Here is a 17312-nt window from a genome sequence, read left to right on the forward strand (position 1 = left end):
CTAAAAGTCACTGATTTCAGTACTAGGTTCAAGATGGACATCGAATAGGTCTATTTGCTGCCATTAGATCTAAAATATATCCGTCATGACTTGGTTTCTGAATTATCTGTTCTAAATAGTTGTCAGTGAAAGCTTTTAGTATTTGGCAGTATGTTTGTCCATACCCACCATTTATATAACTGTTCTATTACAAATAACTTACGGGTTGGCTGTCGGGTCCGTGGACGACGTCACACGGCAGCAAACCCGTAAGTTATTTGAACATTCAATTCGCCAGGAAAAGTTAAGGTCGCACATTGTTCTACTACATTTTAGTTTTCTGGTGCTGCAAATTAAAAAGCTTTAGTATTTTCACCATATTTAAAATATTTCTCAGCATTATATGGGTATCTTTCAAACATTCTCTACGAGTAATGTCTGCCTTACAAAAAAAATAGTATTTTTACTTACTAGACTGTGGGTTCTTGGTGTAACATCACGCTAGAACTCCTGTGTTGTAAGTATATCATAAATGACAAGTGTAGGAATAAAATTGAGACACAAAGCTCCTCACAACACCGAAATGGGTACTACATATAGTAACATCACATTAAACCTATAATTAGACAGTATTTCAGCCACGTGTTACTTACTGTATTAGTGAGAACATATATTGTACACTAGTGGTTTTCTCTTTTTTAATTTACTATTTAATTTCTTCGAGATATACATAACTTTTATTTCAGTGTGCTAACGGCAGAATGCTTCAAGTGCATCTCTGCAACAGGAACTCTGGCAAATAGCTGCCCGAAATTAGGTGATCCAAAATATTTTTTTTTTTTAAACAGAAGCATGAAAGTGTTTCTCGTGCGGTGTTTGACACCTCTTAAGTTTAGCTGTGTGTGTGTGTGTGTGTGTGTGTGTGTGTGTGTGTGTGTGTGTGTTTTTCAGAGTAATTATCGTGTACTCTATGCGAAATAGAATTTAGGGCCTACAATACTTCTTTCATAGGCGCGGTCCAGAGGGACTTTCACTATGATGATGTAAGCTTTGCAGCTTACCGTGTAGCAAGATCGGAAGGGATAACATTTGCCGCTATTGTAGTCGTACCGGCCGCGGCTAATGCAACCTCTAAAAGAAACTTGCACGGATCCGGTTTCAGTTACCACGATGATGATGCACTAAAGAGTGGTGCTCGTTCCGCGCGTAGTGCGGACGTCGATATTCCTACAATGCACCTGTGAGAAACTATCTACAGCTCCATTTGTATTCCACAAACCACTGTAAAGAGTAAGATATGAAGGTATTACCTACCTGTACATGCGTTGTGCGCGTGAGGGGAAAATGCCTACACATTTCGGCATGTTACCGAAATTAAATTTACTGTGGGGAACTTAATACCAGTCGCTTTGGAAGGTACTCGTAAAGCTTTGACCATGGTGACTAGGAATTCGAGATGATCAAAATTTTCATTAATCTCTTCTCCATTGTTATGACATTAGATACAAATATACAGTGTTTCTTGTATACTGGAGATTTTTTCTAATGTTTCCCCAACAGCTTCATGCCACGCCAGATATACTTACGCAAATATATGCGTAAAGCTTGGACGCTAACAATGTTATTTTCAATGGCGTCGAATTAATTTTGTCTAGTTTAAGTATAATTATTTCGAAAATTTTCACCAGAGGTTTCGGAGAATAAAGTAGCATGCAACTGGTTCTCGGAAATGTAACGAAATCTAGATATGGTCAGCCGCTTGCCAGATTTGGCTCTCACTCGGACCGCAGCATAAAAAAATTCCGACCAGGCAACGGTACCTACCCACAGGCTGTGACTATACGGGTTGCCAACAACAGATTGGAGAGGTCTGATGAAAACCGTACTGTCTTTCCCGAATGTAGGGTGGAAACGAATTACAGAAAAAGCGTTGCCTCAGCTTACATGATCACAAAGCCGTATTTTATATACCCGTGTTCGATCTTGGTGAAATACAGGCAATAGCGAGTACATACTCCAATTTATATCGTGTAATTTGTGAAGGTGTTGAGTGTCTTCAGTTTTACCAGATTGGATTTTATGCAGTTGTGCAGTGTTAAGTCTCTTACAAACTGTAGTTATGCAGAATCCTTTGAAAACTTAGTGCCACCTTATCTGTTTTCCACACCACTTTCTTAAGCAGGTCGACATTCACTCATGGACACCTGTAAAAAGAATTATGTTGCTCTCTTGTGAAATGAAAAATGTAAAACATTGCTGCCAGAAAGTGTCTTGGGGACACATTCATTATTAAGTGGTGATGCAGTTCATCAGAATTTATTGATACAACTATAACACTGAATGTGCCACCTGTTCCCAGCAGACCCATGTGAATATCTTTGGCAGCATAGTACTGCCATTTAATCACTGCATTGATGTAATATCTGTGATTTACCTGAAAGCAACTCTTTTTCCACTTTTATGTCATGTATTGCACATAACCACAAACTCATAAGTGATAAAACCAATGAATCAACAACAGCACATGCACCAGTCCTTAACTTTATAGAGTACAGTTAACAATGACAGTGTTCTGAAGAACACTCCATGCTTTGTTATTCCCCACAATAAGATGTACCACAACATCTCATCTGTTTGTTTGCAGTGTTAACCACCATGCAACTTCTGCATTCTCTGAATGGTCATAGACATTCAGCACCATCTCATCTGACACTGATATCAATTACCGAGCCATTTTCAATAGATTACTACAGCACTGCCTAGACATCAAGTATCACTGTTTTAATGATAGTTTTTCCCAGTGCTTACAATATGCCCTTTGTCAAAACCACTTAAATTATCAACTTTCTCCATCTTTGCAGAAAAAGTTTGTTTCTTTTATTCCACAGCATCAGATAGCTTTTTTAGGACGATTGTCCTTGCCATGTGCTTCAGCTTTCATCTGTTCCACAATAGGTATATGATCATAAAGTTAAATAAAAACTGTCTGATTTCTTGCTCCCTAAAACATCTGAAATCAAACCCTAGGTAGGATGTGACAGTGCTGCTCTAAATCCTACCATGAGCTCGAAATGACACTACCTCAAATCAATTAGCATGATAATATACATTACTCCTGACACATGCATGTGCACACAAAGGAATGTCTCAGCATGGGCTACTTATTTATTATTTTTTTATTCCTTAAGACCAAATTGAGAAGCAAAATTCCAATATTGTGGAACATGTCAATACATGAAATTACAACATAGAAGCAATAACACAGAAAAATAAAATGTTCATTAACTTGAAAAATGTCTAAAAGTTTAAGCAAACACAATCAACAATACAAGGGTCAGCTTAATTTTTCAAGTAACTCCTCAACAGAAGAGGAGTGAGCCACTAATAAACTATTCAGTTTAGGTTTGAAAGTGCATGGATTACTGCTAAGGTGTTTGAATTTGAGTGATAGCTTATTGAAAATGGATGCAGCAGTATACTGCACACCTTTCTGCAAATACATTAAAAACTCTAGCAAAAGGACCATTTATTGATTAATTCTTCTGTTACTACAAATGTCAAGATCTAGTTATATAAACTACGTAACATACCAATAAGCTCAAAGTAAAGGACAAAGGGAACTGAATACAGCAAACAATGTGGACATGAAGCACAACCAGCTCTGACTGATTAATATTGTTTGATCATTTACTCATCTAAAAGTTTCACTAATCTTCTTAAGACTACAGACACAAGTCTCAGATCTACTAATATTTGACACATTACTTTCATTACATAGATATCATAGAACAATGGTAACAAATACTGATATTGTTTTGCTGTGAACTGAGATGTATTTACTGCAGTCAAAAACCCTTTCTGATACTACTACTTCTTTGTTCCACAGAGGTCCTAAATAATGCAGTGTTTGATGAAGATCATGACGAAATGGTTGTAGTGAAAGATATAGAGATGTTCTCAATGTGTGAACATCATTTGGTGCCCTTCTATGGCAAAGTGTCCATTGGTTATCTTCCCACAAAGAAAATTCTTGGACTTAGCAAACTTGCTAGGTAAGTACAGATGATATATTATTGAACAAAATCTCGAGTTACTAGAAACATTACAGAAATATTCAGAGTGATGCACTGTTCAATATTATTATTTTTTTGTTTCAGAATAGTAGAGATCTTCAGCCGAAGACTACAAGGTAGGCTTAATTTACTATGTGAAATAAGTTAATGTAAATCACACTTGTACAGTACAACAGTATTTCACTTGTATCGAAAGTAATTGGGATCTTTACCATGAAAGTTGAGGAAGGAAGACAGAGTATATTAAAATGCTATTATTTTGTCTGCAACAGGTCACTGTAATTTCAAGAGTTAATTCAAAATTACCTGTAATGTAAGGTGATCTTTGCCAATGGGAATTCTCTTTTTATTTGAATGTAGAAAGTAACCTACAGAGACTAAAAGAATAAGCAGTGTACTTAACTTCAGCACTATCCTCAAAAATATTATCTTAACTGAAAAACCTTGCAATGAGTATTAGAATTATAGACATAATGTGATGCCTGTAATTTATGAAGGTATGTTGGATAAAAAAGCATGTCATTTTCACCTCTAATTTTTTTCTGATACCTTTTGAGTGAAGGCTGTGTATTATGTAACACTGAAAATCATATCATCCAACATCTTAAAGACTTCACCTTCAAATATTTCCTTCTGAACTATACAAATTATCCCTGCTCAAATAGTCATTGGATTGTACTTGGATTACAGTTGGCCTTCAGAGTATAGTGCTACATTTTTTAATTGTAGCTTCAATAATCACATAACCTCTTTAATTAAAAAGGCTGATATTACACATGCCATTGAAAGGCTTTGTTTTCTAGCATTAAGAAAGAATTACTTATCATGATGGCATCCTGTGCTGGACAAAAATTCTGAAACAGAGCAGTACAGTATCACTTGCAGCACTAAGAATTCAGTAACTTCCCATTATAAATTCATTATGTTTAAGCTATAGCTTTGCTAAGAATTAAGTTCATCACACAATTAAATAGCATAGGCAACATGATGTACACAGAAAATAAATGTAAAAACCATTGAAGGATTAGACCTTAGGCATCTTCTGATAGTATGAAGGCTGATTACAAGGAAATATGAGGTCCAATCTGGGAGCGTGGGATACATGATCAGCATGTTGCTAGTACTTCTGGTCATTGTTGTCAGTAGGTGTGGCGGTCTGGTAAAATGTGGTCTGTCGTTGTCGTAGTCTCCAGTCCAAAGGTCGGTGTGATGCAGCTCTCCATGCTACTCTATCCTGTGCAAGCTTTCTCATCTTCCAGTACCTACTGCAACCTACATCCTTCTGAATCAGCTTAGCGTATTCATCTCTTGGTCTCCCTCTATGATTTTTTACCCTCCACACTCCCCTCCAATATGAAGTTGGTGGACCCTTGATGCCACAGAACATGTCCTACCAACTGATCCCTTCTTCTTCTAGTAAAGTTGTGCCACAAACTTCTCTTCTCCCCAATCCTATTCAATACTTCCTCATTAGTTATGTGATCTACCCATCTAATCTTCAGCATTCTTCTGTAGCACCACATTTCATATGCTTCTATTCTCTTCTTGTCCAAACTATTTATCATCCATGTTTCACTTCCATACATGGCTACATTCCATACAAATACTTTCAGAAACGACTTCCTGACCCTTAAATCTATACTCGATGTTAACAAATTTCTCTTCTTCAGAAATGCTTTCCTTGCCATTGCCACTCTACATTTTATATCCTCTCTACTTCGACCATCATCAGTTATTTTGCTCCCCAAATAGCAAAACTCCTTTACTACTTTTCATAAGAGAAAACATAGATAGCAGAGAAGCTATTCCATGGAGTAAATGGAATAATAGGGCTTGAAACTACTTTGTATAGATAATCAACGTATATTAAAGTTTAGGAATCGGTAAGATAAGAAGAGAGATTTCGAGATATGTACTGAGTTATATAATTTATAAAATTTCTGAAAATATCACGGAAAGACCATTGCCAGAGACATTACATTGGAGATAGGTGCCAACCCTGTCTCAATCCCTTCCCAACCACTGCTTTCCTTTCATGCCCCTCGGCTCTTACAACTGCCTTCTAGTTTCAGTACAAGTTGTAAATAGCCTTGCACTCCCTGTATTTGACCCCTGCCACCTTCAGAATTTGAAAGAGAGTATTTCAGACAACATTATAAGTAGTTTTCTCTAAGTCTACAAATGCTAGGAATGTAGGTTGGCGTTTCCTTAATCTATCTTTTAAGATAGGGTCAGTGTTGCCTCATGTGTTCCAACATTTCTAGAGAGTCCAAACTGATCTTTCCCAAAGTTGGCTTCTACCAGCTTTTCCATTCATCTGTATAGAATTCATGTTTGTATTTTGCAGCTGTAACACGTGGTCTGTCATTACTGTTAAACAGCTCTCCCCTCTGTTCGAACAGTGGAACAATTAATATAGCCATCCAACATGCAATAAAATTGAGAACAACGAAGTAATGGATTATACAACATTATCAGCCTATTGCATAATTTTTCATAAGACATAACTTTCCGTCTTTCTTTTGCCAATACCCAAAATTACACAATCTGTGGAAATTATTGTTGAGTCTTTACTTGAAGTTTTCTATCCCATTGTTTTTTCTTTTGTAAAATAAAATTTGTTATTAGTGGAAAATATCACTGAGCTGATAAATATACTGGCTAATAAATCTGACAAGTCTAAGAAACTTCAAAAGACATCTGCAGCAGTTAATATTGTGAAATATTAACATTATTCATTATAGTTGATTTGATTTTTAAGGTATAGTTTCTTGTAATGTACTAAAGAGATTATGGCAAAAATTCGCTGTGCTCTTACTGATTTGTAATGTAATATTTTACTATAGACAGGGTCACTGCACCTATTACAGGAGATGACATCTATTGTGCATCCAGCTCACTGGATTTGTCTAGTATAAGTACATAGTTCCATATTCACATGTGCTGAGAAAAAAGTTGCATGTGCATGTACACACAAGCGGAGGTAAAACTTCATTGAAGAGTTTAATTCGTTGGTAAGAATACTTCGGGCTACACACCACTCCTCCAGGATGGTATGTAACACCACATTGTTTAATATCATCTATGTAATTCACACTTCCTGATATTGATTCGGAATCTATATACCAGAAAAGATACTGCACTAGCAACCCAGGAAAGCTGGCTAATCGTCCTACTGCTTCATAATCATGGTCCCTCAGCCACGAATTGCTGGGCACAGACCAGGTGATGTGGTCCCCAATGTGTGGGCTGTACAGCACTGCTGGTCCTCTGTTAGTACAAACTCTGGGTGTCTACATTACATTCCTACTATACAAACCACTTTGAAGGGGATGGCAGATGGTACCTCTCATTGTACTAGTTAATAGGGCCTCTTCCTGTTAGATTTATGTATGGATCACTGGTTAAATGTGTTTCTGTGGGCTGTGATTAAACTTGGCTTCCTGATCTCCACAGGAACATAATGTGTAGGTATGCATAGGTATTGATTCATCACTTAAAGTTGGCTTTGAAATTCTGTAATTGGGCTTTCATGGGATGGTTTGTGTCTGTTAGTGTCTGCCAGTTCAGTATTTTCAGAATCTGTGATGCTTCCTCATTCATCAAACAAACCTGTGACCATACATGCTGCTATTATTCATGTATGTTCAATATTCACAATCAGTCCTATCAGGACTGTGCCCTAAACACTTTGGCAATATTCTGGGATGGATAACACAAGAATTTCTTGAGCAATCTTTGTAGATTGGTCTGCATTCCCCCCTAATGTATGACCAGTGAACCTAAGTCTGCCACTTCCTTCATCTATGACTGAGCCCATGTTATTGTCTAATTTCATATCCCTACTTTGTTATACTCAGGTGTTTATATAAGTTACTTAATTCCAAGTAGGACTCCTTGGTATTTTAGTTGCAGGGTACTATGTTTTTTTTGTGTTGTGAAGTGCAGAATTTTACATTGATGAACATCTGAAGGAAATTTGCTGCACTTGCACCATTTCAAACTTTGATAAAGATCCAGCTGAAAATTAGTGCAGATTTTTTCAGACAGTACTTTATTGTAGATAACTAAATCATCTGCAAAGTATTTATTACTATTGTCTGTAATTTATTTAAGAGCCAAGAACAGAAAGAGTTTATTACTTTGCTGGCGCACGTTCTAAGTTACCTCTACACTTGTTGATGACTCTACATCAAGGATAACCTGCTGTATTCTTCCTACCAAGAAATTCTCTATCCTCTCACAAATCTCACTTCTTGTCCCATATAATGTTTGTGATGATAAGGATAGGTGTGATACTGGGTCCAATGTTTCTCAGAAAGCAAGAAATGCTCTGTTGACCTGATTGTCTTAATCAGTGGCTTTCAGGACATCACATAAGAAATGAGAGATTTGGTTTCACATAATATCTTTTTGAAATCCATGATGGTTGCCATGGAGAATATCATTCTGTCAGTGATACCTCATCACATTTGAAATTGGAATATGCTCCAAGATTATATAACAAATGAATGTCTAGGATGCTGGGCAATAGTTTCGTGGAGCACTTCTGCTCCCATTCTTGTATATGTATGTGATCTGTGCTTTCTTCCATCTACTGGGCATGATTCTATAGGGAGATCCATGGTAGATTAAGGTTATGAGGGGTTAACTTCACTGCAAATTCAGTACAGAATCTGGTAAGGTTCCAACAGCTCCTGGAGCTTTATTAAATTTTAGCAGTTTCTAAAGTTCTCAACACTACTGACACTGATAGTTGTCATCTTTGCAGTGGCACAAGAATGAAATTGGGATGACACTCTTGAATTTTCGTTTGTAAAGAAAAATTTCGAAGTAGTTTGGCATCCTGATGCTGCTTTGCTACCCTCAGTTTTGACTCTGCCTCATCCATAAGTGTCTGGACACTAACTTTGGTGCCAATAACAGCCTTTACATATAAACAGAATTTCTTTGAATTTTGAGACATCTTTTGATAATACTCAGATGCAGCAATTAATTGCGATCTTTACAGTCAAAAGCAACTCGGCCATTTCCTGTATACAGGATGATCCAGGAGCAATGTCCCATAACTTGTGACATACTTCTGCATGTGAAAATATACTGAAAAAGTTCTATGAACATGTGTTCAGTTTGTGATCATTGATGGAACTGGAGTGGGTTGAAGGCCTCACACATCCATGAATGAATATTACTCACTGAAATCCTTTGTAGACACTGTGATGGACAGAATAAGGGTGGGATGGACTGATACATCCTACAAGAAGTGCAGGGGTTCTCCAAAAGATGGCAGCACTGTGATATCGCACAGAGGCAGCAGCTGCAAGCAAGCCGAGGGGGACAACGGTGGATTGGGTCAGTGACCAGTTGTGAGGCCATGTGCTTGTCATGCTTGACTGTTGTTTAATTAAGCAAGTCCAATGTGTCCACAAATACTGATAGTGCACATATGTTCACCCAAGCAGAATATGTAGACATGTTTGTGCACATGTACTATAGTGGCAGTGCCCATGTATCTGTGACAGAATAACGCTTCAACCAACCCCCTGTACTAGGATATTTCCCAGGGTTTTAAACACTATGTGAATCTGGATCACTGTCCAATATAGGCCTACACATAACATCAGAACATGAGTATGTTCAGTCAACTGAGGACAAGGAAGATGACATTGCAGTGGTACAATGGAGTCCCACCACCAGTACATTGTGCATTAGCTGTCAGCTCAAGATTCCACAAATAAAAGTGTTGTGTACATTACATTCTGAGGGCTCGTACTAATACCATGTGTAGCCCAGGCAACGTCTGCAACCAGGTGATTCAGTAAGCAGACAACAGTTTTGTGAGTGGTTGGCTGTACAGAGAAGTCATACAATATGCTCTGTTTATGGATGAGTCATTTACATTCAGTGGTATCATGAACACTTGTAGTTATCATATACATGGTGTTACAAAAAGGTACGGCCAAACTTTCAGGAAACAATCCTCACAGACAAAGAAAGAAAATATGTTATGTGGACATGTGTCCGGAAATGCTTACTTTCCATGTTAGAGCTCATTTTATTACTTCTCTTCAAATAACATTAATCATGGAATGGAAACACACAGCAACAGAACGTACCAGCGTGACTTCAAACACTTTGTTACAGGAAATGTTCAAAATGTTCTCCATTAGCGAGGATACATGCATCCGTCCTCCGTTGCATTGAATCCCTGATGCGCTGATGCAGCCCTGGAGAGTGGCGTATTGTATCACAGCCATCCACAATACGAGCATGAAGAGTCTCTACATTTGGTACCGGGGTTGCGTAGACAAGAACTTTCAAATGATCCGTAAATGAAAGTCAAGAGGATTGAGGTCAGGAGAGCGTGGAGGCCATGGAATTGGTCCGCCTCTACCAATCCATCGGTCACCGAATCTGTTGTTGAGAAGCATACGAACACTTTGACTGAAATGTGTAGGAACTCCATTGTGCATGAACCACATGTTGTGTCGTACTTGTGAAGGCACATGTTCTAGCAGCACAGGTAGAGTATCACGTATGAAATCATGATAATGTGCTCCATTGAATCGAGGAAGTACAGTACATACTGACGAAACTAAAATGAGCTCTAACATGGAAATTAAGCATTTCCGGACACATGTCCACATAACATCTTTTCTTTATTTGTGTGTGAGGAATGTTTCCTGAAAGTTTGGCTGTACCTTTTTGTAACACCCTGTATAGGCAATAGAGAGCCCACATGACACTAATGAAACAAGATTCCAAGTTCTGAATGAACATCTTGTGTGGTATGGTAGATGACACGGTGATAAGGTCTGTGTTCCTGTCAAATCACATGAAAACTGCAGCATATGCACATTTCCTCATAGAAGACCTACCTGTGCTTTTAGAAGAGACAACATTAGAGCAACAGCAGCAAATGCACGTGCAACATGATGGATTACCAATTTGCTTTTCCAGACAAGCATCCCAGTATCTAAATATCATTTCCTCAATGGTGGATTGGTGGGGTTGGACCCATTAATTGGCCTGCCAGATAAGTGAACCAAACTCCATTAGACTGTTGTTTATGGGGCTGGATAAAGGGAGATGTGTGTGCTACAAAGGTGGATTTACATGAAGAAATTGCCACTCACGTCACTTACACTGTTGTCAACATTAAAACCCACCAAGATGATGGCCGATGTGCCCCAAAACACACCCCCTCCAACATGTTAAGTGGACTGAGATGTGTGGGGGGGGGTTTTTTTTGACTATATCTTTTAGTATGAACCAGTTGTCTTTCCCATCATTATTCTGTTCACCACAGTGACTACACAGCATTTCTGTAAGTAATATTCACTCTTGTCTTCACATGGTTCATCGATGTGTGGGGTCACCAATGTGCTCTAGTACCGTAATGATTGAAAATAAAAAACTGGTTCACAGAACTTTTTCATTTATTTTCACATGTAGAATTAGCTCAAAAATTATTTGATATTCCTTATGAGTCACCCTGTATATCCATAAGTTTTGTTTATATCTATTAAATAGTAATTTGTTTGTTTAGAAACTTCTTTATTCTAGACAATAGAGGGTCCCTCCCATTGTGAACTTTTCTTCCGGGTATGCATTTCAGGTGTATCATCTCTAAACCTGAGCCACAGTTCTTGCACATGCTCGCACAGATATGAATGTTTGTTCTTAATTGAGATATGACACTACTTCCTCTTTATCTAGTTTGCTGAATGAGTAAAACCTTGTTTTTTTGTCTTAGTTGCACATTGTCTTTTGGTAATCACTGTTGCTATGATGTTGCATAGTCACTGATAGTTTCTAAGTGGATATCCTCAAATAGTTGAGGTCTACTTGTTGCTATTAGATCCAATAAATGCAACATGAGAGGAGTACCAATGTTCTAGGTAGTTCTCTGAAGTAAGTAATTCTTATAATGACCATCATTTACAAAACTGTAATTATCCCATTTAACTGTTAGATGATTGAAGTCTCCTTTGATGATGACTGTATAACTTGTGTACTGGTGATCTTAGGTTTCCTCTAAAGTTTTTTGGTTACATCTGGAGGTGAGTTTGATGATAGTGAGAAACCTGTAACAGATGCTATCTAAGTATAAGTCTTGATCAAAATAATTTTGCTTAAAATGTAAATTCATACTTCAGTGAATTTGAGTTTTTTGCACATTGTGACAAATTGCCTTCACTTACTATTAACCTATTTTCTCACAAAAATATCACTGCTGTTAATTTCTGGTTTTAGCTAGTATTACGAGAACCCCACTGCTTTTTAGAACTGATTCCAACCTGCCATTTCTGTTGTAAATGCTGCAGTGCAGTTAATCATTAGGATTTTAATACTCTTGCCCTGTAAGGGCTCTTCTTTGGATCTTACACTGACACTTGCTAATCCCTTTTCAGTTAGTTATCTGGACTGGATGGAGAGTTGCCTAGTCTAAAAAAAAAAATTCTCTTGTGAACCTTTCACAGTGTCGGCTACCTAAATAGCATCCTAGGATGTATAATCCACAACTGACACATTCAGGGGAACTGCACAGTTCCCAACCATGTAGTACAAATCTAGAAAATCAGCCTAGCTTATCACAGAATTTTCAAAGCCATTGATTAAACCCTTCTACTTTCCTCAGAACCAGAGGGCAACAATCAGTTCTGGGAATAATTATGCAAATTTTGAGCTTTGTTAAAACTTGGTGAGTAGTGCTGCCTTCCTCTAACTTCTTTGCCAGGCAAGGGGATGGTTTAAGTAAGAGTTCAGAGCAGAAATGACAGGGATCTGGCTCAACTGTTTGGATTGTGAGTATGGGAAAACATTTATGTAAATCTCAGTGAATGTTATGTCATAGGGATGGATGGTGGTTGAGGTAAACCAGTAACAAGTGGGCAACCTCTGTGGTACCTGCCATAGTGCAGTTAGATGACGACTTCAGACACAAGCAGAATTTGGCCTATGCCATTGTTAATTACTCTAGCTCCCATTGGTAACAAAATGATTCTTACTGTTCATGCTCACTCCTGATGAAAAAGGTCATCCATAAGAAAATACTGACACCCAATCATCAAAGAACAATAATGTTCAGCCCTCTTGAGAAAACAAATTGAAACATTAGCAGTAAAGACAGTGACAAGGTAGACATTCACAAAAATCATTTAGTTTTTAAATTTTTCCTTACTTAACCATCTTGAAGGATTGTTCATTCTATTGTTGACATAACTTGAACAAAGGAAGAGAGACCATCATATATATATATATATATATATATATATATATATATATATATATATATATATATATATATATATATATATATATATATTAAAAATAAAGATTCCAAGACTTACCAAGCGGGAAAGCGCCGGCAGACAGGCACATGAACAAAACACACAAACACACACACAGAATTACAAGCTTTCGCAACTGGCAGTTGCTTCGTCAGGAAGGAAGGAAGGAGAGGGAAAAATGAAAGGGTGTGGGTTTTAAGGGAGAGGGTAAGGAGTCATTCCAATCCCGGGAGCGGAAAGACTTCCCTTAGGGGAAAAAAAGGACAGGTATACACTCGCGCACACACACACACACACACATATCCATCCGCACATACACAGACACAACTGCTTGTGTCTGTGTATGTGCGGATGGATATGTGTGTGTGTGTGTGCGAGTGTATACCTGTCCTTTTTTTCCCCTAAGGGAAGTCTTTCCGCTCCCGGGATTGGAATGACTCCTTACCCTCTCCCTTAAAACCCACACCCTTTCATTTTTCCCTCTCCTTCCTTCCTTCCTGACGAAGCAACTGCCAGTTGCGAAAGCTTGTAATTCTGTGTGTGTGTTTGTGTGTTTTGTTCATGTGCCTGTCTGCCGGCGCTTTCCCGCTTGGTAAGTCTTGGAATCTTTATTTTTAATATATTTTTCCCATGTGGAAGTTTCTTTCTGTTTTATTTATATATATATATATATATATATATATATATATATATATATATATATATATATATGCTATCTCTGTTAACACTTTAATATAAATGAACTATGTGCAACCTATATGATACCTATGAAATAAAAATGGATGGTATAGTACAAACTAGAAAATAAACACAAAGAATTAATGACTAGAGTTCAAGTATCTTTAATTCAAAATCACTTCCACATTTTATAAAAATTGTTCTGTGTTGTAAAATACTTCTCTTAAGTTGTATTTGTGTATTGTTCCTGAAGGCATTCAGTCTCTCAGTACTATCCTGTATTAGTAGTGTCAAAATAACTGTATCAAGATGTACAAACATTTTGTGCTTTTCAAGTCATGTAACTGGGATGTCAATCATCAGCGTTCTCTCTCTCTCTCTCTCTCTCTCTCTCTCTCTCTCTCCCCCCCCCCCCTCTCTCTCTCTCTCTCTCCCCCCCCCCCCCCCCCCCCCCCCTCTCGAAATCTCTTCTGAACAGAATGTTGCAAGGCATCTCAGATATGCTCTATAATGTTAAAGTACGGAGAGATTGGTGGCCAGTGAATGTGCTTAAACCTGGAAGGTTGTTCCTTGAGTAACTCTGTAGCAATTCTGGATGGGTTGGGTGTCACATTTTCCTGCTGGAATTGCCCAAGTCCATCGGAATGCACAGTAGATTTGAATGGATGCAGGTGACCAGACAGGTTGCTTAAGCATGTGTCACCTGTCTGTCATATCTTGACATATCAGGGGTCCTGTATCACTCTAACTGCACATGCCCCACTCCAATACAGTCTCTCCATGAGCTTGAACAGTCACCTGATGACATACAGGTTCAATGGAGTCATTATGTTGTCTCCACACCCATACACATCCATCTGCTCGATAAAATTTGAAACGAGTCTTGTCTGACTAGGCAACATGTTTCCATTGATCAACAGTCCTATGTCAGTGTTAATGTGCCCAGGCATGGTGTAAAGCTTTGTGTCATGCACTCAAGGGTACACGAGTGGGCCTTCAGTTCTGAAAGCCCATATCGAAGATGTTTCATTGTATGGTTTGGATGTTGACACTTGTTGATAGTCTAGCATTGAAATCTGCTGCAATTTGCAGAAGATTTGCACTTCAATCATGTTGAATGATCCTCGTCAGTTGATATTGGTCCTGTTCTTGCATGATCTTTCTCTGGCCACAGTGATATCAGAGATTTGATTTTTTGCTGGGTTACTGATATTCACAGTAAACTGGTAAAATGGTTGTGCGGGAAAATCCCCAGTTCATCCCTATCTTGGAGATGCTGTCCCATTGCTCATATGCTGACTATAACACATCAAACTTCTGTAAATCTTGATAACCTGCCATTGTAGCAGCAATAACCGATCTAACAACTGCACCTGACACTTGTCTTATATAGGCGTTGCTGACTGCAGTGCTGTATTCTGCCTCTGTTGCAAAGGAGGTGGCATTGCCTTTAATGCATTCGTAGCCTCAGCATATGAGATTGTTCCCCATCCCCTTTACTTCCTGAAGTTTTCTTTCTTAGGCATAAACCTGGCTGTCCTTGTTCCACACAGGAACGCCACTAGGCCAGTTTAGTCATTTTGGTGACTGTGTGCATGAATCATTTGATTCATGTGCATCTGTTCCACATTTAATACGCGTTACCTCACCATTAAAACCAAGGATTTTATGTCCTAACAGTTGGAATTTAGCACTTCTCAGAGGGTTCGGTATGCAGTATAACTCTGAAGCAGGTAAAACTAACTGCTGTATATTTTTGTCATATGGGGGCCTTAAAATTTTTTTTCTATGTACTTGTTCATTTTGTAATTTTTTCTGATAACCTCATTTGCCCACAAGTCCAGTAAGTCATAGGGGTCAGTCTGCACCAGCATCACTACCAGTTGCCTAACCCCATTGCTAAATTGAGGGTGGTACACATTTAAATCACTATAGGGTAACCCATTTTTTTTGGGCCCTTACAGCTCATAAATGTGCTGTGATGTGGCTGTCATTGTAGTACCATTCCAGACATATTTGTTTTCTGTCAAAAAACTAGCAAGTGATTCTAAAACTTTGTGAATATAGAAAGTGATTTTTGAACAGATTCCTCATCTTTCTCAGTTATTAATGAAAATAACCATTATAAGAAAATTCTGTGGGAGCAAAAGAAAAAAAAAAGGATTTTTATTTTTCCAGAGTACTCAAATACTGAAGAACTAACAAGTCTTAAATAAAAGAATATTTTATGTCAAGAAGCTAAAATGTCACCATCCTGTCTTGAAAACATGACCACTCTTCAAGTAATCTATAAATAATGTGTGTTTTGTGTGTAAAGAAAATTGCTGTAGTAGCTGATTATGATTAACAAACCAGATAACATATCATGCAGTCCAAAATTGAAACAAAAAATGTCTAGTTCCTGGCTTGGATTAAAGTATTCTTACACAACACTATATCCATCACACTAACTGCGCAACACAGCTACATGGTACTGAATATAGATACTTGTCTCACATATGATTATGATGTTGCCAAACTAAAATTGTTTGACATAAGTTTTCTACTGAAGACCTTTGTGGGGCAAACTTTTGATAGAAATTTTTCTTTTTAGAATGGAAGGAATTGCTCTGGTGTAAGTGTGCACAAATTTTTGTCCACCCTGTATACGCGTAACTGAAAATCACCATACATACAAAACACTTCCTACTGTGTGCCCAACTTGATAAAGAGGCTCTCATAGACCTAATTAAGCAACACCTTCAACCATCATCTTTATGTATTTTAGGCTCTTTTATTTCATTTCTTTTGTAACCTGACACAAAACTGTTGAGCAGTGTTCTCAATCAGAGGGGCTGTGCATTTTCCCTTGAGACCTGTGTCTGAGAAATGGCTCTTCACTCTCTCCCAGACATTGATACTATAACACAGTCAAAAAAGTATTAGTTTAGTTCCTTTTCCAACATTCACACTAATATTTCTATAGGAAGACTTCATTGCTTAATTCACAAACTTTGTACACTCATATTCACCAAGACCACTAATAATCTTCCATTGAGTGCTCTAAAACCATCATCATGTCACTGTAGAAAGTTACACAAAATATAAAATTTCAAAATTTAAACATTGTGCTTTCTAACTTTGATACATATAAGAGGAAATCTCACTAAAATTTTTGTTGCAGTTCAGGAGAGACTGACCAAACAGATTGCTGTTGCTGTGACAAAGGCTGTGCAGCCTGCAGGTGTGGCAGTAGTTGTTGAAGGAGTGTAAGTAAACTAATTCCTAATTTACAGCTTTCGTTGTTAAA

The 17312-nt window shown here is 37.9% G+C and overlaps 2 protein-coding genes across 3 annotated transcripts in view; one reads left to right on the top strand and one right to left on the bottom strand.

The window, feature by feature from the left end:
- The window catches only part of LOC126266959 (GTP cyclohydrolase 1), a 463436-nt gene that overhangs the window by 443033 nt on the left and 3091 nt on the right, over positions 1-17312 (top strand). For both annotated transcript variants that reach the window (XM_049971679.1, XM_049971680.1), the window contains exons 3-5: positions 3866-4031; positions 4137-4168; positions 17187-17271. In XM_049971679.1, coding sequence (XP_049827636.1) covers positions 3866-4031; positions 4137-4168; positions 17187-17271 — 283 coding nt within the window. The remainder of the gene's footprint in view (positions 1-3865; positions 4032-4136; positions 4169-17186; positions 17272-17312) is intronic.
- The window catches only part of LOC126266960 (uncharacterized), a 284660-nt gene that overhangs the window by 12741 nt on the left and 254607 nt on the right, over positions 1-17312 (bottom strand). The gene's annotated exons all lie outside the window — the stretch shown is intronic.

The sequence above is a fragment of the Schistocerca gregaria genome, chromosome 4 (assembly GCF_023897955.1).
Source record: "Schistocerca gregaria isolate iqSchGreg1 chromosome 4, iqSchGreg1.2, whole genome shotgun sequence".
Taxonomy (NCBI): Eukaryota; Metazoa; Arthropoda; class Insecta; order Orthoptera; family Acrididae; genus Schistocerca; species Schistocerca gregaria.